Here is a 26,249-nt window from a genome sequence, read left to right as displayed (position 1 = left end):
CAAGTTTTAGTTAGCAGCTTAGGAACTGAGTGCATAGCTTTGGGACCTGGCCCAGAAGCTAAAACACTCATGCAATTAATGGCTAAACCTGGACTCCTGGTCAGCTGTGGAGGTCATAGAGCTAGTGACTTTAGAACAATTCTGTGCCATCCTCCCAGTAAAAACGCAGAAGTGGGTATATCACCACCAGGTAGCCAGCCTGGAGTAAGCTACACATATGATAGTGGACTTAACAATGGCAGAGTTAGACTGCCAGGATCCCTGGGAAAGCTGGCAACCTACCAGCCTGAGGAAGATGGGGTTCCATGGCAAACCAGACAGGTATCTAGGGAGACTTCTGGTGGGGACATTACCTCCAGCTCCTCCAAGGCCTCACACAGGAGAAGAGCCCTTGAGTGAGGGTATCAGAGCAGAAAGTCACCTGGGGCATCCCTGAAGTCCAGGAGGAGGAAAAGAGGCTCAGATTCTGTGCTTCTAATGTGGGGAGAAATGTCACCAATATCAGGACTGCCCACAGATGAACACTGGATACTCCATACTTTTGTCTGAGGCAAGGTGGGAGGGCCCATACCTAATGGGATATGTAGACCCTGTAAAAATCAGGGAGGTCCATGAGGTAGGGCTCATAGACTCCTGTTCTGGCTAGATGTTTGTACACAAATAGTTTGTGAGTCCAGCAAACATCCCAGTAGATGAATGTGCATATGCTACCTGCATTTGTGGGGATACTAGACCCTATACCATAGCCCAACTGAGCCAGACCATTGAGGGAACAAGAAGGGCATGTAGGAGTGGTAGTGGCCAGCCATCTAGCATACTCAGTGATGGTGGGGTGAGAAGATTAGGGTTCAATGGCCAAACTGATTGTGCTCACCCAGAGAATGGATGAAATCCAGGCTAACCCCAATCTCATGGAGCCAAACTAGGGGAGATATTTTCCATTTTGGACCCTACATTTTTGGACTATGACCAATCAGAAAAAATAGATATACTTGCATATTCTATTCAAGTGGAAATTCTGAAGCTTCAAACTACAGTATTGTAATCAAGTCTTATTGAGCTATATTAGTCAAATTTAAAGAGAGGCCTTTACTGCATTAGGCAACACAGGCAATAGGCCAACAAGTGTGCTTTATTTTATTTTTACCATAAACAGAAAATGTCAGTGCCCTGAACAATATTTTCCATTAACATAGTAAACACATTTTCCTCACAGTGATTACAGAATTTTTCTTCAGTGACCTTCTGATATGGTTTAAATTATCTCCAAAACCAATTAAACCCAAACTCCAACACTGCAATTTAAAAAATAAACAAACAAAACAAAAGTTACTGCAATTTGAGACCTTGTCAGACTCTTACTGAAGGAACACCCCAAATACTAAAAGAAATCATGAAGGTTTACATTTCTAAAGTTTTCTGCAGCCTCTGTATTTCATCTGGAAAATTTCCATCCTCTAGTGGAAATCTACCTCTTCATATTGTTTGGTTACTTCTATTGCAGGATGATCCTTTTTTTTCCCGATTTGGGTCTTATTTGGGTTATTTCCCAGTTGGCTCTGCCTATTGCTTCATCGCATTGGCAACTCATATTCATCCTGAAGTCAGTCCTGACTCCAACATCCCTCTCTGCCTCTGTGCTGCTGAGAGGGTCAGCCCCAACCTATAACCATAAATGCTGGTTCCCTCTCCCCAGGTGCAGCACCCTGCACTTGTCCTTGTTGAACCGCATCCTGTTCAGATCCGCCCACTTCTCTAACCTATCCAGGTCTGCCTGGATGCGGTCTCTGCCTGCCAGTGTATTCACTTTACCCCGCAGCTTGGTATCATCAGTGAACTTGAACAGGGTTCTCTCCATACCCTTGTCCACGTCGCTAATGAAGATGTTGAACATCACCGGCCCAAGGACTGAGCCCTGGGGGACTCCTCTGCCCACACCCTCCCAGGTCGACATCGACCCGTCCACCACCACCCTCTGGGTGCCCCCCTGGAGCTAGTTTGCCACCCATGTGACTGTGCATTCGTCAATGCCGCAGTCCCTCAGCTTGCCCACCAGAATTGGGTGGGACACTGTGTCAAAGGCCTTCTGGAAGTCCAAGAAGATGACACTGACATATATATACAAGCAGATATACATAGGGTTCCAGAATGTATACTCTGCACAAATTTATACTGCGCACAAATATACACACAATTCAAATAATGTGATTTAGAGGCTCAGCAAAGAAACTCCATAATGGGTTGTTACTCAGCTTGTTATTTTCTCTTGGGCAAACCTGTCTCTACAAGAAAACCAACATCCATAACAAAATCAACACATAAAGAAGCTACAAAGGATTTATTTAAGCCTGCGGTCCTTCCTTGGACCTGGAAAGGGCTATCCCGGCTCTGTGCTGCCTCCTCAGACTGCGGGCTTCCCTGTCTTCCTCAGCTCCCATCTGTGGGAGCTTTTAACTTCTTCTAGACCAGGCAATCATCCCTCTCAGCTAGCTCTGTGTCCCTGAGCAGGCAGGATATTACTCATTAACCTCCCTAAGTCCAGTATCTACTTAGCTTCTTGTTTCACCAATTCTCTCAGTCAGGCAGGTATTCTCAAGTACACCTTTTGAATTGCAGAGCCTGGCTACAAGATAATCCAGTGTTTGATTAATGTAGTCCAGCCTAAACCCACAGTAAACACCTCCTTAAATTCTTTCAGGAGGCTCTTTATTCCAGCCCACTGAGTTGGGGTCGAGGTCTCCCCTAGCTCGAGGTCAACTATCAGATCCAGGAGCGGGTCCAAAGTCTCCAGGCCAGCTTCCAGTAGATTCATACAGCCCAGACAGACCTCTAAAGCCTTCCAGGGTTTTAGCAAGTTAATGTGGTACATCTGTGAATCTCACCATTTCCCCAGCCAAGTGAACCTCTTAATTTACCTGGCCTACCCTCTGCAGGACCTCAAAAGGTTCTTGCCACTTTACTAGTAACTTACTTTCAGAGGAAGGGAGACTCAATCCCCTAGCTGGTAGACATGGAGCTGAGCATTTTTATTATCTTGCTGTTTTTACTTTCGTTGGGCCATTTCAAGATTTTTCCTTGTGAGGGCCTCCATCAAGTCTAACTATTCCCACAGTTTCAACACATACTGAGCTATGTTTTGTGCTTCTGTCCTGTGGGCCTGCCAGGACTCTTGTAGGAGGTCTTTCATTCAATAAATCAAAGGGCAACAAGCCCAGGGACAGCTGTGGAACCTCTTTTATGGTGAACAACAAGTAGGGTAATAATTTTGTGGCTCCTTTGATACTCAACATCCCCTTTAGTGTTTGATTAAACCTTTTGACACCGCCATCCATGATACACTGAAGTCTTTACTGAATGGAGTTTCAGTAAGTCCCAGACCTCCTGTACTAAGTGGGACATGAAGGAAATGACCTGGTCCATTAAAACCTCTTTAGGAATGCCCAGCTGGGAGAAAATCCGTAGTAGCTCCATGGCCACTGTTTGTGCTGAAGCCAAGTGGATCTCCACTGCCTTGGGGTAGCAGGTGGCATGGTCAATCAGGACCAAAATAAACCTGAATCCCTTTGGGCTGGGCTCCAAAGGTCCCATCAAGTCCACTCCAACCCACTCAAAGGATATATATGCACTCCCCCACCCCCACATGTGTGTGGGAGTGGGAGTGGGAGTGTGGGGGTGGGAGTATAGGGGTGTGTGTTTGTGTGCACATAAAAGGGCAGAAATGAAAACTGATTAGCTAGAAATACAGAAAGAATTACTACTGGACTGGATGCAGACTTCAGAGGGGGGTTCATATCCGAAAAGTCACTGTTTAGATTATTTTTCTTTAAGAATGCACATGGGAGGTGGGCAAAGACTCCTGACCATTTGTGAGTTTAATACTTTCTGACAAATATTCTCCACTGGCTGGAGGTCTTTGCAAGGCCATAATGGGGACAGGTTTGTGGCCTCCAAACTCATTGAGTTCTTCGGATCTATGATAAAAATGACCTCTATGATAAAAATGAGCTCTGCAGATTGGCATCCTGGAACCAGGCTTTAACTCCAGTTACAAAGAGCCAATTCCAGAGGATTCTATCCAGGAGACTTGCCCTGAGTTGTGTGATGATGTATTAATCAGCATAAGAAACAGAGGGGATCAGAAAATGTGGCTTTTTCCTGCCAAAAATAGAAACCAAAATATATCCTAATTTTAATAGAAATTTCTAGTGAAAAATATTAAGTTTTTTCTCAAATTCCAGTTTCCTCAATGTTTTAAATATATGCAACTATTTCCTGGTTTTGATTTTTTTGTTTATTCATAAACTCAATTTTTCATGAAAAAAAATTCAACAGAAAATGTTGAACTGCACCTAAGCAGAAGACATAGTCCCTAGCTTGAAGAGTTCATCATTTAAATCAGGGAAATGACCCAATTAATAATAAAAGATGTGATGGGCAATGGCCTAGGGAAGGCAAAGGTGGACCCTAAGGGTACATACAGACATCTGTGGGGGTTAGAAGGAGGTCAGATCAAGTTAAGAATACCCTCCTTTCCCCCCAACCTAAGCTAAGTCAGACTGGGAGGGTGGGGGGCAGGCATCTAGCAGGTGAGAGGAGTGGGGGATTCAGGAGGAAAGCAAAGTCTGCATTTTTAATGCAATCTAAACTCCCCTTAACCTCCTCGCATGTCTGTACCTAGCCTAAGAACATCATAGTACATCTCCAGAGCCTGTGGAGATCAAAGCATCACTGAATTCTCCAGTGAAAAACAGGCAGAGTACTGGAGTTTCATGGACAGTTTATGAAGTGCTGCCATTCGTTTTACCTGTTGGTCATTCATAGGCTTGATGAAAATAGACAGATAAAGTAAGTATTCCAAGCAGCAAACTAGCCTGAACATCAACAGTAAATGCATATTTTAAGTAATTTCTTTCCAATCCAGTTTTTTACATTTTAGAATGTTAATCTGCCCCATTGAGCAATGCAATATGGGTGTGCAGTAGAGCTGCAATCAAATGTATTTATATTTTCAAAGCTATTAAGTAAGACCTTGATCTTGCTAAATGGCATTTACCCTGGAGCGTACATCCTCCTATAGTACCTTCCTGACAGTAGAGTATAGGTTCTACAGAAGGTGTGGTCAGACAAAGGATGCAGGTATTACATGGCTATGTTCTCACGGGAGTCAAAGGGCTCTAGGTAGTTTTGCTCGTGTGAAAGGGCTGTCAATCCTGGTAAGACCATAGATTAATTTTTCCAGGTTGAAACAGTCACTGGGCACATTTACACCCTGGTACACATTGCAGAAGCCTAAGACAAAACTAGTCTTTGTTGAAGCTGAGCCCTTTTTGACAGTTTGCAGTGCCAGTATTACAGACTTTGGTGCAGGAATTGCAGAGGTACCTTTGCTTCTGATTAATGGATGTGGAGCATTATTCAGACCCACTATTTTAGCGAAACTATTCCTGTATGGTCTCTATTGTGTTTTAGGTATTCCTCATGCTAATTCAAAGTAAATAGATACAGAATTAGGCCAGGACTCTTATATAAATATGTAATACTTAATGGCAGGCACATCTTTATATGAAGATTTTAAAGCATAAAAATGAAATTGAAAACATCTTTTGAATAAAAACAAATGAAAAAAGCTGGCATTTCTATGCACAATGAAAGACTGGAATTTCTATACACAAACACACACGCACGCAAACACACACATACAGAAATCTAAAATTTGTTTTCCTAATTTTAGTTGCCCAGATGAGCTACTGAGATTTTTTTAAGGGAATTGAGGTTGAGTATATTCTGCTGGCTTAGATCATTTGGACAAACAACTACAGCTGTAACATCAAAGGAAGCAAAGCAAACAAAAACGAATGGAAAAGAAGAACAAGCAGAAAGTATGATTTCCAAGATTTCTGATTAACATATTCCTTAGTAGAAGACATAATTTCTTAAAGCATTAGAATAATTTGAACTTTCATCCTGCTTAGTTATTCTCACATCAGTGCCTTGAAGCTAGTTTATAGCGGGCTGGGAGTCAAAACTTGATATTTATGTTATATTATGGTTGTGTTTTGGCAGTAGATGGAGGAATAATATGCAAAAAAAGAAACTAGTCATGAACTAGTTTATTTAGATAATTTGGTATTAGATTCTGGAAGAGGCCAGATACTGCTCCCAACTATTGCTTTGTAAATAGGACGAATCACCGTTGACTTCAAGAAATTACTATGGGTTCAATAGGTATGAAGAATTTGGGTTGTGCACCCAAGTTTGGCATTCTGCTAAATCCTTAATTTGAGTACTGTTGCAGACTCAGATTATGATGAAAATAATCAGACTGTGGTGTGAAACTACTGAATGATCCTAAACTACTGAAAGTCTTTTGAGGTGTTTTGTGTTGCAAAAATGGGCTTTACAAACTGTAGAACTATAGCTAGACAAACAATTAAAATCCTCACGGTTTACCCAATCAAGATTGGCCAGACAGGTCAAACACTATAACCTCTATAGTTTGAGGTACAGAAGGCATTTTTTAGCTTGCAGAGGGCATATATTTGGAAAAAAACTCCTACGTTTTAGGACTTTATCAGCCACTTAGAAACTCCCAATGTTTTCTTTCTCTATAAACAGAAGTTTTTTTATGAAAATGTTTCAGGATTTTTTACAGAAATAGTAAAAATGTGGGGTTCTACTTTTTATAGCATGTTAAAAGATCACCACTGCTGCATTGTTTGAAGCTGAATAAAAATACTTGCAGATACTCTGCTGTTCTGAAGACATATCAGTTTACATCAGCAGGTGGAAAAAATCAGTTCTGTAATTTCCTGTAGGTAAAACAGAAAGTGTTTTTGAGACAATGGCACAGTGTTAACAACTCATATTTTTAATGATCAGTAAGGGGAAACACAACCATAATTTATATACCTAGGATTTTGTACTCAGTTAATCGTTTTTCATGAAGATCTTACTTGGGTGAGGGAAATCTTAGAACATGTTCCTCTAATAAAGGGCATTCTTTGCATTTCAGTCAATGCACAACCTTCCATGCCAAGGAAGGAGTAGAGCAGTAAGGAAATTGGCATGAATTAGTGGCAGAAATTAATAAAAAGAAAGCCAGGAGATTCTTTTGAAAAATAAAAGAATTTAGAATTTCTATGTACTTTTTAGAATCCCAAAGGCTTTTAGCATTTTGATTTGGGTTAGATGTGGGTGTTTTGGTCTTCAAGCCTCTGGTAGTATGGAAAGTCAAGCAGAAAATTCCCTATTGCCTATGGGCAAAGAACTGACTGACATACTCTGGTACTCAATATTTCCTCAAGGCTTATTTATGACATGGCATAGAGACGAACTTTGACAGCTGTTTCTCACTTGCATTTCAGCAACAGCTAAATTACCACAGAAAAGCTACTAAAGAGTGAAGAAAGCAAGGAACCTAATATTGTAGTAACACATGAATTACTCTTCTACCTTCTCTTTCACCTTAAATCATAGCAACTAATTGATGGCCAAATGCTCCTTCCATTATTTGGCCTAAAAGAACTGGGTAAGAATTGGCAAGGTAGGGGTAAGGAGCCAATTATCTGAGTTAGAAGTTGTCTACTGGTTCACTAATATTTTTAACAATGCATATTTATAAATGAACCTGAAAACCTCCCACAAAATGCATTGTAGAAACACGAGTCAAGGATTCTTAAATTGTTTGTTTTTAAATGATTTTTTGAGACAGTCAAAGAAAGCCAAACAAAAATGTTCATTTGAAATAGTATATTCTTGTTTAGATAACTTCCAATAAGATGTTGATGACAGGATGGGAATTTCTAACTTTGGTGATGTCCCATTGCTTTGAAGGGAAGTTGGTTTTGAAGTAGTAAGTGTAAGCACAGCAGGTGCCGGGATCCTGCAGCAGCAGGCAGGAACATCACATGTTTGGACAAGAGTACCCTTATTTCCTTGGTAGATAAAGGGAAAACATTTCCCATAACCTTTCTACTGAATCCATTCATAAGTTCCATGGACTTTCTGAATTCTTGGGGTATCTACTATTATATAACTTCTAAGACAAAGTGATAGATGTGGTTTTTGAGTTTGCTCATCTTGGACAGATACGTAGCTGCTCTACAAAGAGCTCAGGGCAGGAAACAATATCAGGTCAAGAAAGAATGTTGAATCATCATTAGTCCAGGTGAAATCTCCTCACCGTGGGAACACTGAGTGTATGTACACACGTGCTTTACTGCAGTTGACTAATTATCTCTGCAGTAAAGCATCACAGTATATGCGTGCCCCTATTAGGGTGCAGTAAACTAATCAACTGCTGTAGCATAGTACTGTCTGGTACAAGTATTCTCCTGTGGAGGGGTATTTACGTGCACATTATAAGCTTTAGATGGTCTGGATTTTACATAATCATTTCATAAGGTACAATGACATTGATAGCTGAAGACAGTAACGATGTACAAATATTTCAACAAATCATTCAAAAGTGTTTTTCCTTATCCCTGTTACAAGCTTCCCCTGTACCAGAAACGTCTTTATTTATACAGAGTTATACAGATCTGGAGTATTTATTCATTTTCCCATTTAAAGTATAATTTAAGGACAAACAGGACAACATATTAAGGGTTATATGTCAGGAGAACGCATAGTCCCTGAAAAATGAACTGAGTATTTTGACAGTATGGGACAGTACTTGCTCACTTCATATAATTTGAAGGAGCATGAGTTAGATGGGATGAAGACCTTGGATAGGGAGTGAGGCGGGAGGTCTTCCTTTTTTAAAAATATTTCCAAATATTGTCATACTGAGCGGAAATTGTTCTGTTGAAAAAGTATAATAATTCGTTCTTCAGAAGTATTCATGCTTGCCCTAGGAATGCCATCTCTGGCAGGAATGATTTAGCAGCGTCCAGACAGAATGAGCACTCCAGTCAGTCTCTCTCCAGCCTGTCCTTAAGTTCAGAGGCAGAATTTTAACAACAGGCTCCCAGGCAGCCCCAAGTACCCTCTAGCACATTCCTGCTACATCTAATTTTGAGGGGCCACTTCATGTTAAAGAAGTCTCCACAGTGTAAAATTTTGGAAAATTAATTCTATTTTCTCATTAATACCATAATGACTATATAGCATCTGAACTAATATCAAGTGCTGCTGGATTTGTTTCTTGATAGTTGGAGCTTCCAGAGGCTCCTACTAGCAGTGTGAAACTTTCTGAAGTCTCTAAATCAAAATTGCTTGACTGTTGGCTTAGTTCCCTCAAACTTCTATTGAGTTGTCATGTTCCTGATCTTAGTAGCCATATTTCTTGATCTTGCAGAGCATTTAAGTAGCACTTTAAACACTGCAACCAGGTTCCCATTTTTATAACTAAGTCTATTCTATTAATATAAACACACCATACATTTTTTTGGTCTTGTCTAAATGTTTGCTGTTACTAAAACTAGTGCTACTCAAGATGTCTTTGTTTATGTCATCAGGTGGAACCCTTGATTCAGAAGGGCCATGAGAGCCTAGTACATCATATCCTGCTCTATCAATGTAGTAGCAATCTGAATGACAGCGTTCTGGACTATGGCCATGAGTGCTACCACCCCAACATGCCAGATTCTTTTCTCACATGCGAGACAGTCATTTTTGCTTGGGCCATTGGAGGAGAGGTAGGATGCTTTATTAAATGAGTGTGTGCACAATGTAGGTTTCTCCATTGTGGCACCTGGGAATTAAATCTTATGCTACAGTGCTTTGGGCATGAGCACTTCCATATTATTTGCAAATTTTCTCTGACATTATTCCTTGCCATTGATTACCTGGACAGTGGTTTAATAGGAAGAATAGGAATTCACAGTCCTTCTTTATATGGCATCACTACTTTGGCATGCAGGGATATGCAGGGGCTTCGTCCAGGATACCACCTCTTGAGAGCAACATGGTGAGGAGGAAATGGCATTGTGCCATCCTCCTGAAAGCAACTGGTGAGAGAGTTAGAATGGGAGGGGTGGGGAATAGGTGGAATCTGATGGAGGGATGTTCTGTCTGCTGTAGATGTTCCAGTTAGTCAGCTTTACGGAAAATGGCACCCTGGGCAAACCTGTGTTTTGGCACCTCTCTTCTCCCTCCCCCACCCCCATACCTCCAACTGCTGCAGTGCTGCTGCAGGCAGAGGCAGGCTGGCAGGGGCATGGGGCTCAGTCCGGCAGGGATGTGGAGTAGCATGGTGTACCAGGCAGGCAGGCACCACTGCTTCTGTGTGGGAGCAAGGCAGGTGGACTGTAACAGGTGCCACCCTGCCCACACATGCCCAGCATAGCTCCTCCTGAGCAGCAGCTGGAGGTGAAGGGTGGTTTGGGCTGGGCATTACTTCTCCTGCCTGGGGTGTGGGGAGAGTGTTGCTGTGAGTGTGAGCTGCTCTTACATATCTAAGTTTGTGTATATTTGGTACCCCTGACCACAGTGCTGTAAGGCTGGCTCTGCAGTTAGAACTGTCCTAGAAATGCTGCATTACTGTAGAACTAGAACTGAATGACAGTTGCCGACAGCAGCAGGGCAGTTCAAAGGAGACCTTTAAGCCACTTTTGTACACTGTACAATGTATGCTTTCCTCATTTGGGCTGTACTCTGGCTTAAGGTTTGTCTTTGTACTGGCTTGGTTCAAGTGAAATAAGAAACCCTTATCAGTAAATTATGGTTTTAGCAAGGTTATTGAAGGCCTTTACAAGGATAACCCTGCTGTTAATACACTGAAGTGGGAAATAGGGGTCCTGAATTCAGCTCTGAATGTGCCATTGACCTTCCCAGTGTCTCAGCTCCCCCATATGTTAAAATAGGAATGATATATTTTTTAGTATTTATAGGATTATTGTAATGCTTAATCCATTAGGCTAGGGACAGACATTACACATAAATCAGTTTAAATTATCAGAAACTGGTTTAAACCTGTAACAGAACAGATGTACAGTGCACATAAACCTGTTTGAAAATGGCTGAAACCAGTTTGAGATAAACCTGGTCTAATGTAGTATCAGACTTAACTGATTTGGGTCAAACTGGCTTATGCAATGTCTGTCCCAGACCCCTTGGTGGTTTAAGATAAACCAGACACCCCCAGCATCCCAGCATGCTCTCTGCTTCACAGGAGGGCTGGCCCTTTCTCTCTGTGTCTGCCTGGCTTTTCCCTGCTAAGCAGGGATTATTCCCCTGTCCCCTCTGCCTTACACAGACACCTCTGCATTAGCTAGAAGACCATATGCTGGCTACAGTCCGTGTTGTGGGAGGCAATCAAGGCAGTCAGGCTTTTTGGAGTTAATCAACAGGTCCTTCCTTGGAAACACTGTTTGAGAAGAGCTGTTTGCTCCTCCCACCCCGCTCCTCCACACTCCCTGATAAGTACAAATTCCCCCTTCCCCTCTGTCTTGCTGAGGTGTCTTGTGTATTAGCCAGCAGAACACGTGCTGTGTCTGTGCTGAATCAACAGTAGCTAGTAGTGTCTCTCTGTTTTCTTAATGGAGCAATAAACACTGAGATAGTGGTGATAAACACTGTTATCAGCCCCCCTTCTCCCCTCCCCACTTTCTTGCCTGTCTGTTTGCTGCAGACAGTATACAGAAGCAGGGAGGGAGAGTGAAAAACTCCATATCACCAGCAGATGCATGCACTGCACACACCCCTTGCCTCAGAGTGCTAGCTAGGGGCTGGCAACACTCCAGCCCCATGAGTAGGCAGCAGGAAAAAGCCTGGGACCCTGAAGACAGACCTCCCTAAAGAGAGAGTCCTGCCAGGGCCTCACCACACCCTCACAACCCTCTCAGGTCAACTCTGTACAAGAGAAGGGAGGGCTCACTCCAGCACCCCCTGGCTTCTAGCCTGAGCCACTGCAGGTATGTGCCTGAATTTCCTCAGTCCAGAGGGATTGTCTGTATGATTGCAAACCAGTTCAGCCTAGCCAGGTTAGACTAACCTGCAAAGATTGAATCAATTCAGGCTCAGGCTTTTTGAATGTCTGTCCCTAGCCCTAGTGTATATAAAACCCTAGAACGATAGGACATTAGAATGCAAATGTAAAAAAAAAGATTATTTGAAGCTGAGAGACAGTGCAATTTTATTTTTAGTAAGCTGAAGTTAGTAAGTGACCTCCATTAATAGATATAGGGTCACTTTTGTGGGTCAAATCATTTTACTCAGAATACAATAACCTATGCGTGGAAGAACACTAAAATCATACAACCAGAATAATCCCTGGTAATTTTAGTTTTAAAAACTGCGGACCCTTTCCTTTAGTTTCAAGCTTTCATAAGTAAATTGACTCTCTTGGTGATGCAACGTTAACACCTTTTATTTTATTTCCTTTAGCAACCCAGGCAACCAACATAAAATGAATAATATTTTAGTGAATAATATTAGTGAACAGTATGGCTAATGGTTTATATGGGTTAAGTGGTTTAGTATATTGCATTCAGTAGTATTTCATAGTATATATTATTCCATGATGCTGTGTCCAGTAAGTTTCAGAAGCAGTGAAGTGCTGCTTTTCCATAGTTTATATAATTGTTTACTGTTGTATCATTGCTTTATTGATCAAAACAAAACTGACTTGAGGTCAGAACAAGAATCCTATTAACCAGACATGCATGTTTCAAATTCTAGGGCTTTACATATCCTCCTCATGTTGGTTTATCCATTGGCACAGCAACAGACCCTCAGTATGTGCTTATGGAAGTCCATTATGACAATCCATCATATCTAGAAGGTAAGTTCCTTCATACTTACCATAATATTCAGGATTACAGACGGTAATGCAGATCAAAGTGTCTCCATACATTAATCAGAATATCTGAACAAAACTAGGCATTAGCAACAAACCATAAATCCATATATTTAAGTCTATATATAATCTAAGCCCATTTTACTATAATAATCATTATCAGTCCCAATATTTTGTTCCACCCACACCAGAAACCTCCACTAAAATTAGTGGGAGTTTTGATGTACAAAGTATCCTGGTTCCAGCTTTTTCATGAAGTAAATACAACTCCATTCGTGAAGTATATCTAACATGAAGTACATCTATAATATAACTCAACCATGAGATTTTTCAGATCACATTATTCTATTCCTTACATTGGGAGTTTACTTAATTGAAAGATAACTGTACCTAATTTGCCTAAATGGAGTGAGTCTGAAGCACACCCAACAAGAAATTCTGGCAACATAGGTATCAGGAAGCAAGTTTTTTTTAAAACAGTAAGAGAGGACTACTACAATTGGAGGCAGGTTTTAAATACTCAGGATGGGAGATCATTCACAGGATAAAGGAAGCAGATCTTGAAGATTTACTTTCCCCTTATAATATATAATGTTCACAAAGAACGAAGGAAGTTACTTAAACTAAAAATAAACAAAGGGAATTTTTGACTGTCATCCCAGAAAATGTAGGACACTTCAAATCCAGCTTCCGAAAAGATTAGTAGTGTTTTCATCCTTAAACAAAGATGTGTTGAGTTACCACACCTGAGAATAAACTGGTAAATGGCACCTCTTACCTCCCACTTAGCTGAACAAACAGGACTTAGTGAGCTCATATGTTCATATTAAATCCTGTCTGAATAATTTAAGGGATCCTCTCTGTGTCAGTTCTGTGATACTACAATCATATCTACCTAAATCTACCTGATTCTGCGTATCAGTTCACATTCAGTACAGTTATCCTTGTTACTGTCAGTGACATTTAAATGATTTTTGATCAAATATCACCTGTCTACAATTACAGTCTGCAAAAAGATTTTTTATTGTTTATGTTTTTATTAGAAATACTATGTATACACACTCTGAAATAATGAGCAGATTGAATTTACTATTTAACTGTAGAAACAATAGAAGGATTCTGTACCCTTATACATTGTCATAAATAGCTCACAAGGGTCTGAGGAAGTTGGCACAGGTTGGGCAAAATCTTGTGGCCCTGTGCTTTCTCCTCCTACAGTCACAATCTGCCCTGGTGCAGAAGTCATGCAAGAATGGGAGAGGGTGGGCCTACAATATATGCTGCTACAAAGAGGATACTATAAATCAGGGTAGACCTGCTTTAATTTATGTTGCTTTAATTTAAGATGGAGATGTTTTAGTCTCTGAAGCAGCCCAGAATCATGAAGGCACAAAGGTGTCGGAAAGTTATGTTTGCCTCCCCTCAGTTCCTGGACTGTATTTTCTGGGCTATGCCTAGTGGTATGTGCACCCATTCATGGGTCCCAATCTACAATTACCTGGCTTAAAGTTGTGTGATTGTAGATAGGATCCTGATTGTGCAGAAAGTTCATGAGTGCTGGGAACTGTGTTGGGAACCCTATCTAAGTCAGAGTGGGGTATAGGCAGGCAGGATGACAGGAGTGGACTAGTGGGTTCCTAGGCGGTTTGGTAGGTCTATGGTGGGGGGGTGCTACAAGGTCTGCTGGGTAATTGGTTGGTCCATAGGGGATGTTATCCATCCTGGGGGGACATCAGGGAAGTAAAAATAGCCCAGTCAAGTTGGGAGAGAATAAGAACAGCAGAGTCCTGGGGCTGGGGCAAGTGGCTGGGCTTTCCCAGTCTTGGGGCTGTGCTGTGAACATGTACACATATTCATTAGATCAACCTAAGTCATTCCTAATCTAAATTAGTTCAGTTCCTCAGGTGAACTAATTTAGATTGGGTCAGCCATTTTTTGCCCAGTCTAACTTCCCTGAACGTGTACAGACCAGCACTTAGCTCCACCTAGCTCTAGTTAGGTTGATCTAATTGTAATGTCTGCACAGGTTAGATCAGAATCTCAGCCTATGAATGACTTAGGCATTTAGGAATGTAAGAACACTAACTTTCAATTATGTTCCTAAGGGCTGAATCTAATTTGTAGATTTTATGATGTAAATGCGTGCACCTACCCTAAGGCTAAACTTTAAAAAGGGGAATAAAAAAAAAAGAAATAACTGGAAAAATAATACAAAAAAACATACAATGGAAGGCCTGCTTTTTCAGTAATATGCTGTCTAATAAGAATACCTTAGAGAAAGACTTAACACATTACAGAAAAAATACAAAGAAAAATCATTAGAGGCACTTGCTTGACCCAGGTAAATTAGATAAACAGGCATATAAGTATTGTAAAATATTTAGATGGGTCAGATTGTCTTAGAAAAAAATCATTTTGACTTAAAATATGTTACTCTTCTTACATTCCTTAAATTACTTCATATTAATGTAAACATGGCCAGGAAGACCGCATATCCCTGGAGTATCTATAGAAAACTCAGACACATGGTGTTTTGTTCAGTTCAACAATGCAACAGTGTGCATGGAGCCTAGCCATACTCTATAAATATCATGAATTGTAATATTATATGATTCTGTGATTAAAAATTACTCACCTGGTTCCTTTTCTGCCTTTACCTGGGATTTTCCTCACTTTTTGAGATTTAGGATTTTTTTGAAAACACCTTATCATGGCTCCCTGGACTGCTGGGCATCAGAGAGACTGTGAATGACATGTGTTTGGTCTTCGCTAACTGCACAGTAGCTGAATAATACTGTGCAGTAACATGTCACAGCACAAACAGTGCTAATACACAACTGCACAGTATTATTAAGCTACTGCGCAGTAACGTCACTTAAAAGGTTTTGCCAGTGCTCCCGAGGTCCCTTCCTACCCTAATTTTCTATGATTCTATAATGTACAGTAACTCTAATTACTGCATGTTTATTTAGTACTTAATTATACAAGTACTGAATAAATGCACAGCAACCACTGCACAGTAGCATTTTGTGTAGATGCGCCCAGTTAAATGCAGAATTGTGACAGGTTTCAGTCAATCCAACACAGATAAAAAAATGGTGATGAGGGTAGTCATGAAGAGACAAACTCATAACTGGAAGACAGTAGAGGTACCTTGCTGCCTTAAGAAACAAAAGAACAAAAACTAACAAAAATTCCCTTCAGCTGTTCTTGAAAGGTTTTGTTTTGAAATCACACAAACCTGCGGTTTTATGGTTTACTTTCAAAGGTAACACATATAATCTGGTTTTTTGGTCCTCTGATTTTCATGTTAGGCAAGTTAGAAAAATTTAACATGGGGGCAAGAGGTGACACATTTATCATGCAGGTTTAAGCAATGCAGATATCAACACATCCTGTTTAACAGCTCCCTTGTGACTTGTCTTTATTTATTGCTTTCCAGATTCTTGTGATGTTTGACTCACCTCTAGTTTAATCCCCTCAATCTTCATGTAAAAGCCTATGAGCAAATCAGAGAAACTTAAAGTGATTAGATTTTTTATGCTGATTTATAGTCACAGTTGACAATGCTCTTTTGTTGCAGGGTTGATAGATAACTCTGGGCTGAGGCTAATTTATACTCCAGTTTTAAGGAAATATGACGCTGGGGTTATTGAAGCTGGTCTTTGGGTCAGCCTCTTCCACAATATCCCACCGGGTATGCCTGAATTCATGTCAGAGGGTCACTGCACTCTGGAATGTCTGGAAGAAGTATGTATGTCTCCTGTCAGATACGATTAGTTGTAATTTAGGATGCATATTTAAATTAACTTCTTGGGAAGATTAACAACTGTTAGTTAAAGCTATTTGAACAAAGATATTAGCCTTCTATTAGATTCTAATACTGTGGATATTTCTGGATGTTAAAACCTGAGTTTTCATGTAACAACTGTTATTTGTATTCTTCTTTTTTCTTTTTCTTTTTAAGTTTATGTTGTTGCCTTTTCTCATACTATTCTAGTAAAGTAATAACCTACTGTTCAATATTCTCCACTTCCTTTTTCACATCCTTGTGACATGGTGTTTTGCAGAATTCACAGATTATGCTGAAGTCTGCTAGGACCACACTATGAGCATCTTTGAACTTGTGACCTCTGGGTTGTCAACCACATGCCTTAGCACCCATGACATCTCAGCCCAATATTCTTTCTGTACTACAGAGTGATATTAAATATAACATTATTTAATGTATGCTTCAATTTTCTACTACATAAAACATTTTTAAATCATCATTGTATAGAAAATTAACTAGGAAGAATTCAAGACAGAAATTAATTAAGAACTATGAAAAAGTGAAAAGTTCAATATATTGAGGTTCCAGTCTGAAAAATAGTGTTAGACCAATGAGTGAAAATGAAGATATACAGGTACTGAGGTTTTGCTGTATTGCCCAACGTGTAAAATTATTCATGAACTAATCCATTGGTTTTGTTAAGAGCTCTATAATTTAATATTAAGAATGAGCCTATACAAATCATTTCAATTTATGGAGATATAGTGTAAAGTAGTTCATGTTACCACAGGGTATTTTCAATGATATTTTGCTGCATCTAGATATGGGCTAAATCTGTATCTGTTGTTTGTACTAGAGTTTTGGTTTAAGGCCAAACTATGGCTAAGATTTGGGTATATATTTTATGGTACCAAATTGTTGCATGTGGTTTTAGCCAGGATGCATCCTGCAAACAGTGAAAGCCTCTGTTCTTATGGGGCTCCTGCCATTTGGTACATGTGAAATTAATTTGAAAGCACGTGGTTTTTAGTCTGGGATCAAAACAGGAACAAAAGTCTCAGAATAAATTTGAATCTGTCTGAACACCCGTTCCACTTGATATTTGGGGAAGGGGATAGGGCACAATTTTCAGACGGTAAGATCTGTTTTAGTCTCGCCTATTGTTCTGTCAGAATACACTTTTAAATTGTTTTGACCTGGAATGAAAATTCTACACTGTTCTGTTGTTAGCTCACCTGATACTTCAAAACGTATTTTAAATATTAATTCCAATATCTCACTTTAGATTGCCTCACTTAGTATATGCTACGTAGTAATATTTAAACAACACAAAAAATCATTTGTTGAAATAAAAAAGTATATACTCATAGCCAGCAGCAATATGTGAGTGCTAAGTACATACCATTTTTAATACTGTACTTCTCAAAATTTATAATCTGTTGGATGTTTATTTCACATATGGTATTCAAAATGGTAATTAGAGATGTACTACACATCCTGGGGTAATACATCTGTAAAATAATTGTTTTATTTTATATGGTAGCATTTCAGTTTTCAGTTTACATCGAAGTTTTGCCGTTGCATCATATTGGGTGTTGCTTCTATTATGGTAAACTGAGGGGCAGCACAATTCAATTATTTATTGAATGTCCTCATTTATCTGCTCATGATATGCTGAAGTTTTCATTAATGTTCTTCTATCAGGCTTTGAGTGATGAACTACCAAGTGGGATACATGTATTTGCTGTTCTTCTCCATGCCCATCTTGCTGGTAGAGTCATCAGGATGCGCCATTTCCGCAAGGGCGAGGAACAGAAGCTGCTTGCATATGACGATGCGTTTGACTTCAACTTCCAGGAGTTTCAGTATCTAAAGGAGGAAAGAACCATCTTGCCTGTATGAATCTCTTAATTCTATTTCTCAGGATAGTGTGAGAGCTACACAAACTAATATTTGCTCCTGGTTAGAATTAATTTTTGTGAAATGACTTGCTCTCTTGTTGCATTTTTCAATGTCTTTCAAACCAGTGTCCATGAATATTCACCCACACTTTAAATGAATTATCTTTGATTACAGGGGTGTAGGTTGTAGTTGTGTTGGTCTAAGGACATAGGTAGACAATGTTCTTTGGGTAAATTTTATATCTTTTATTAGACCAACTCAAATATTTGAAAAAATACTTCTTAGCAAGCTTTTGGGTTTAAATACCCTTTGTCAGGCTAAGGAAACATCTGCAGTTGGTGTGTGCTCTTCCTGGATGGAAAGAATAGTAAAGAAGCCAGAGGCTGGGCTGGTATGTATGCAAGAGAGGCAGTCAATGAAGATGTAAATTGAGGAGTCAGTGGGTGAGAGACAGACCAGGGGAAGGGGAATGAATGTAGCTGGTAGATAATGGAGAGGTACTTGGGGACTCATGTCAGGCAGGTTGTAATGTGTCATAAATCCAATGTCTATATTTAGTCCATGACTTTTTGCATCCCAGAGTTTGATGAAGTGACATTCGTAGGCTCGTCTGTGAAAAGTGTTTTGTGAATTATCCTTGATTAGGTTCTTATCCGTTGTGTGTCTGGTTTCCACAAACATTTGACTAATTAAAATTTACTATCTATCATAGATGTTTGTGAAAAATAAAGTATAAATTTACAGTATTCCAACTCTGCACTCATCGACTCAGAATGGAAATAGCATCACATACCTTTTCTGACAAGTTATAATTAACTGGCATCTCTTGAATATCAGATACTTGAAAAGAACTTTTTGTGTTTAGGCTTTCATACAGTAGCAATCAGCCAACTAAGTCTTCTGCTTATCTTAAATTTTTTATTTGTTGCTCTAGGGGAAATAACTCATTGCTCCATCATGCCCTGTACTAGCTTGCTCTGAGTAACTGAATCTCCTTAGGGCAACAAATTATGCCATCTTATTTGCACCAAGAGGCACTTTGCACACTTACGGGCACAGTTTGAAAAGAATTCATGCATAAATCGTGAGTGCATTGTACAGAAAATACATTTGATTAAATTAGGATCTATTCTTCCGTGAGACAGAAAAAGGGGTTAATATTCATTAGGATAAATTATTAATTAAAAATAATAAATGTATATAAAATTTATATGAATAAATAATAGCAAAATAACTCTTGTTAGCTTTAACTGGCACTTTTATTTGGTAGTTTTTGTAAGACACTCAAGCTGAGACCTTGGTATGGAAAAGCACTTTGGTCATATCCAGTACCTTCATGAACATGGAAAATCCTACTGACTTCTGTGCTATTACTCACCCATGTAACATTAAAGATCTACATAATTTTTACAGGATTGTGCCTTATACCAGAAACTGAGGTGAAGATAGCAAAAAAAAAAAAAAGGCTATTAGAATGGCCATTTTTTTGTGCATAATAGGAGTAAAGCTTAAAATGATCCGTATTCTCTCTTCCCTCTTCATATCTTCTCTTTCCTTCTCCATATCAGGCTTTTCTGATACTTGTCCTCTTTAGGTAAAAAAAAAAGAAAAAAAGAAATGGGAACCTTTGTCTACTTGCATATTCAACTTCTTCAACAAAGCTAGTCTACTTAGCTTCAGCTGATCTTGTAGAGGAAAACAGCATATGCCTTTTGAAGTCCCTTTGCTTGCATTACAGTGAGACTTCAAAGAATAACTAGGTCTTCCACTGCCAGAAAATGCATGCTGTAGGGGCTTGGAAAAGGGAAGTGAGTACTAAGACGGTTACAGGTCTAAATATCTTTTCAGAAAAGCCTGTGGTATTTTCAGGGAAAATCCATGAGCATTATTAAAAAAGAAAAAGCCCTTTTAAATTAAAGAATATAGGAAAGAGACTAGAAAAGGGAATTTGTTTGGGAACATTATTATCAGCAACTCAAAAAGGAGAGGTGAAGTGAAACTTGAATTCAACATTCCCTGGCCTTCCTTCAGCCTAAGATTTTTTGAAGTCGACCTTCTAGATGCCTATGACAATATTAATTACCTGAAAATATATTATGATTAGTATTTAGATTTCTATCATGTTAGCCCTAGCACAATACAAATAAATAATAAACTCATAATAATTAATAATATTGAAATCACTGAAAGCATTGTCTCTCTCTCTGTCTCTCTCTCCCCCTGTTGGGTCTTGAATATATAACCCAAATTTTTTGGAGTCTAGATTATTTGTTCCATGAAAGTGCTAGATACTTCTTCTGAATTTGAAACTGAAATAAATAATCACCAGACAAAAGAAACTTTGCTGGCTATCATACTCAGATGCCCATGGCTGGTGCAAATCAGTATAGTTCCACTGATGTTACCAGATGCAAGTTTGCATTGCGTAGCTCCATTGATGTAAGTCTACACTGAATGAATACTTGGCCCAGAGGTCCTCAGTCTCATCAATCTTTGCTTAGCTGATACAAAACTGAATTTCACTCTTCAAAGAATCGGAGTATAATTAAGATAAACACTGATCCTAAAGCCAACAAGCCCATTCTTCCTACTGCACAAACCCATTGCACAATTTTATTATTACTCATAGCTGTATGCAATATCAGAACCATTCAGTGAGAAGATTTTGAACTTCTGAAGATAATCTCCTGATTGTTTAAAGAGGGATTAAATCAGCAGTTGACAATAGCCAAATACTTTAGCTGGCAATAAGCAAAAGATGCACAGCAGTCCCCAGATCGGTCTGATTTGTGAATTCTCAGATATCAGATTTCTACTACTTGCCCTGTTCTCTAATATTTCTACCGTTTCTTAGATGAAGCTGGTTTTGAGAATTGTACCTCATCGGATATAAAAGATGAATTCACTGCTTTTTCTGTTATTTAAAAACCCCGTAGATCAGTTCAGTTGTCAAGAAAGTGAAACATGGCACAAACCTGAGACAATAAGTATGAAACTGTCTCCACATAAATCTGTCAATGTGTTTTAATCTTAACCTGACACTCCTCCACTGCTAATCTTGGCAATAATATAGTACTTTTCTTATGTGGAAAATCTTCTTCCCTTTCTTCACATGGCTAGTTTCGTTGAAGTTGGCAAGATGATTTGGCTCTGGAACAGAATATCCATATTCAGACACTGTAAAGGATTTGGTTCAAAAGTTATGTCTTCTTATGCAGGCACAGTGCTCCACAAAGTAAGGCCTAATCCTGACTAGATATTTTGTGTGCAGCCACAGTTCAAATGATAGCTTATGTTGTCAAATGGGGTAATTAGATATAGCTTATTTGTCTTGCTAAAATGATTTAAACCAGCTGGGGATCTGGGCCATTATGAACATTGAATGCTCTAAACCAAAGGTTCAGTCTAGGCTAGCTCATTAATCTTCTGTTCCCTCAAAAATTCACATCCCCGGACTTCTTTATTTTCTGACCATATTTGTTAAAGTTTTGCAATAGTAAACCATCACAGGAACCCAAGGTTATTATAATTTCATAACTCTCAATTTCTTAAATCTTGTTTTTCAGGGAGATAATTTAATTACAGAATGTCGCTACAATACTACAGATCGAATACATATGACATGGGTAAGAAATATTGCACATAAATTGATAACAAGGATAGATTTCTTTGAAATAAGCTTGTAAACAATATCATCTTATTTGGAAGCAAAACAGTTTTGAATTTTAAAGAGTATGACATGGGTAAAGGGCATTAAGGCTATTTGCTAATTTATACAGAAATTAGTGCATGTAATTTCATGTTTTCTAATAGTAACTGAACAGCAAGACATCAGTCTTTCAGAAGCTGATCTTTCATGGATTCATGGGTTTTTAAAGCCATGAGGAACCATCTCTAGCCTGACCTTTTCCACAACAAATTTATATGAATAAAATATTAAAAGAGACTATGTTTTTTAAAGGTTCCTGAAAATCAGAATTGCACAATCTATCAATGTTTCTGATTGCATCATATTTTTAGCATGCAAAATATAGATATTCTGTCAAATTATTCGTATGAGCGTATTAGTTTGTTAGCTTCTCTCTGCCTCAAAATTCTGGTTTAATCAGTATATTTATTAAGCATATGTTCATTGGAGTAAGTTCATGTGCAGCAGAATGAATGTGTGGGCACTTGTGTGCATGCAACAGTTATTGTTTTGGCTCTTTATTCCTTAGAATAAGAAACAATTTCAGGACTAAAAATTACAGCCCTTAGTAAAGCCATCGTCAGGCAAAACATAGGTACATGTATCAGCACATTTGAATAATCTTTGCTTGCATTTGCTCTCCTGCACACAGTACAATGGTAGGAAATATTTGGAACAATCCTCCAAGCCCAAAGGGAGGCATAATCACTAATCTTAAAGTAAAATATGGCAGCCTAACTACCAGGTCTATTTATTGCTGAAAAATGCTTATGCTTATAAATGCCTAATTAATATAAGGTAAGTTCTGAAGTCTTTACTTAGTCATTCCTCACGGAAAACACTCAAAGACTGGTCTGAATAAGGAGTTTGACTCATAGTAGTTAGATAGTTAAAATTGTATGTACTTGCAGGAGCTACGTTGTCTTGGTACTTTGGATGTTGTCTTCTGAGTCTGTTTGCTGCTCAGCATAGTAATAAAATATGGTGCTTGGCTCAAACATGTATAATGAAAAGTAGAATGAATTTGTACAAATACCACACAGGACCCTAATTCTGCAAAGGTTTCCGCACAGGTTTAGTTTTCGCATGGTCTCAGGAGTCCCATTAGCATGAGCACTTGAGTGTGTTGATTGAATTAGGGACCAGATATGGCCAATGTATATAAAAGTGAAGACCTTTCCCTTCTTCAAAACTACTGGTTTTTCCAGGTAGTTCCAGGTAGATGTCTTTGTGAGGCATATTGACTCAGGGAGGCTAGTCATCCTATCTTCCAATTAGATGAATAATATTCTGTGTTTTGTGAGCTCTGGCAGAGGGATCTAAAAACTAAGGTGTGACAGGAAGTCTATTGGTAGCCTGACTCCTCAGCCAGAGAAAGAGAGGGGCTAGAGAACTGTTCAGTGAGCTTTCCACTGTACATAGCTACTGTAAAATGTGAAGCATTAGGACCAGCATGACCATATTCCTGCAAATGCCCATCTACCTACTTCTGGCACTGACCCCTCTCTGATAAGAGTCAGAATGAGTCAGAAACTATATGAAACTCGAGTTGAATGCCTGTGTATAGAGGAAGGTCCTAGTTAGAGTACTCCACATAGCATATGGACACTAGGGGAGCATACCGAAAAGCATGCATGTGCCGTTTGTAGCACTGCAAACTGCACGTGTCACATGTACAGACACTTACTGCAGTGCAAATTAACAGCCTGGTGGGTCTTTTTGACACCAGTAGATCCTATTGTCAAGAAAAAAATTGGTGCTAAAAGAGTGGTGAAGCACATGTAGCAGGAGTGTGTGCTGCCAGAAATGGAGCCTGAGCAGCCAGAGCCATGCTCTGGCTGCCAGCCAGGCTCCAAGTGGCCAGTATGGCAACACTGCTGGCCCAAGAAACCCCCAGAACCCCAGGTGAGGGGGCCTGCCCTATCTCACCCAGGACAATTTGCCCTGCCCTGGAGTGCGCATGCAGGGGCATGGCCCAGGACAAATAGCAGTGGCAGAAATATGTGCTACTGCTATTTGTTTTGCAGGGAACACATGCCACTGCACATGCACAGTCATTAGGATGCACCTTAGGACACTGATGTGAAAAATGACCTGATCTAACTAAATTATATTTGTGGTGAGAATATAAATCATTAGAACTGCTGGGAAGAGCAGTCAGCCAGGTCTGACCGTTCATGTAGGTTTCTAGCGAAAATGCAGGACCTCCATCTAACCCAGGAGGTGCACATCCCCACCAGGGGAGACGCCTTGTTGGACCTGGTGCTGGCCACCGGTGACGAGCTGGTAAGGGGGCTGCGGGTGCTCAACCACCTGGGTGACAGCGATCATCGCCTGCTGGAATTCACCATCCAGCGCAAGGTGGCAAAGGCCTGCAGCAAGGCAGCAGCCCTAGATTTCAGGAGGCGGACTTCAATGAGCTAAAGAGAACAGTCAGGGAAGCACTGAGGGGAGCCAGGTGTCAAAGAAGAGTGGTCACTCCTTAAGGATACAATCCTCCAAGCCCAAAGACAGGCAATCCCAACACGGATTGAGGCAAACAGGAGGGCGCAAAAGCCCCCGTGGCTCACCAAAAGCACCTCGGAATGTCTCCTAGCTAAAAGGGAGGCGCACACCCAATGGAAGGGAGGGGCCATCACCAGGGAGGTCTATACTGCAGTTGCTCGGGGTTGCAGGGGGGCAGTCAGGAAGGCCAAGGTGGAGATGGAACTGGGACTAGCTTCCCGGATTAAGGACAACAAGAAGTCCTTTTTTAAATACATAGGGGACAAAAAGAAGGTACCTGGTAACATGGGGCCCCTGCAAGACATGCTAGGAAATTTGGTCGTCACACCAGATGACAAAGCTAACCTATTTAATGACTTCTTTGCCTCCATTTTCCTGAGCAGGGACTGGATTAGCCCGCGCCACTGGGCCCCCTCAGGCCCCAGGAGAGGCGCACCGAGGCCAAGGGTCAGTGAGAATCTCATCAGGGAACTTCTGGAGGGACTGGATGTATTTAAATCAGCTGGTCCGGACGATGTCCAACCCAGAGTACTGAGGAAATTAGCTGAGGTCATTGCGGGACCCCGGCACAGCTTTACGAGCACTCGTGATGCTCTGGTGTGGTGCCAGAAGACTGGAAAAGGGCCAATGTAGTTCCTATCTTCAAAAAAGGGAGGAAGGAGGACCCAGGAAACTATAGGCCAGTTAGTCTTACCTCAATCCTGGGTAAGATTTTTGAGAGAATTATTCTGGCACATGTCCATGAGGGGCCAGCAGGAGAGATTATGCTTAGGGGCAACAAACACAGGTTCATTAGAGGCAGATCCTATCAGATCAACCTGGTGGCCTTCTACAACCAGGTCACCAAATCCTTAGATGCAGGACTTTTGGAAGGCCTTCGACACTGTCTCTCACCTTGTTCTCATTAAAAAACTGGGGGACTGTGGTGTTGACACCTACACAGTCAAATGGGTCACCAACTGGCTGGAGGGCCGCACCCAGAGACTAGTGGTAGATGGGTCATTTTCGACCTGGAGGGGTGTGAGCAGTGGGGTTCAACATCTTCATCAGTGACTTGGGCAAGGGGGTAAAAAGCACCCTGTTCAAATTTGCTGATGACACCAAGAGGTTATCAGATGTCATCGGTGGAAAAAGATCTTGGAGTCATCATCGATGCCAAGATGAACATGGGCCGGCAGTGTGGGGATGCAGTCAGGAAGGCCAACTGCACCTTGTCATGCATTCACAGATGCATCTCAAGCAGGCCCAAGAAGGTGATCCTCCCCCTCTATGCGGCACTGGTCAGGCCGCAGTTGGAGTACTGCGTCCAGTTCTGGGCACCCCACTTTAAGAGGGATGTGGACAACATGGAGAGGGTCCAGAGGAGGGCCATTCGCATGATCAGGGGGCAGCAGGGCAGGGCCTACGAGGAGAGGCTACAGGACTTGAATCTGTTCAGCCTCTACAAGAGAAGGCTGAGGGGGGATCCAGTGGCCTGTTACAAACTAGTCAGAGGGGATCAGCAGGCACTGGGGAGTCCCTGTTCCCCTGAGCTCTACCAGGAGTGACTAGAAAGATTCCAGTACTCTTTCCTGCCATGGCAGGGGGTCGGACTTGATGATCTGCTCAGGTCCCTTCCAACCCTACTAACTGTGAAACTATGA

At 40.5% G+C, this 26,249-nt stretch overlaps 1 protein-coding gene across 2 annotated transcripts in view; it reads left to right on the top strand.

Annotated features, from left to right (window-relative positions):
• Positions 1-26,249, top strand: part of MOXD1 (monooxygenase DBH like 1) — a 71,079-nt gene that overhangs the window by 35,861 nt on the left and 8,969 nt on the right. The window contains exons 5-9 of one of the 2 annotated variants that reach the window (XM_090039244.1): positions 9,459-9,638; positions 12,622-12,724; positions 16,323-16,489; positions 18,216-18,407; positions 21,980-22,039. In XM_090039244.1, coding sequence (XP_089895370.1) covers positions 9,459-9,638; positions 12,622-12,724; positions 16,323-16,489; positions 18,216-18,407; positions 21,980-22,039 — 702 coding nt within the window. The remainder of the gene's footprint in view (positions 1-9,458; positions 9,639-12,621; positions 12,725-16,322; positions 16,490-18,215; positions 18,408-21,979; positions 22,040-26,249) is intronic. The other variant, XM_090039253.1, reaches the window with a different exon arrangement.

This window comes from Crocodylus siamensis, chromosome 1, assembly GCF_052110815.1.
Source record: "Crocodylus siamensis isolate JL-2025a chromosome 1, ASM5211081v1, whole genome shotgun sequence".
NCBI lineage: Eukaryota > Metazoa > Chordata > Crocodylia > Crocodylidae > Crocodylus > Crocodylus siamensis.
This window is presented reverse-complemented; position numbering and strand designations above follow the sequence as displayed.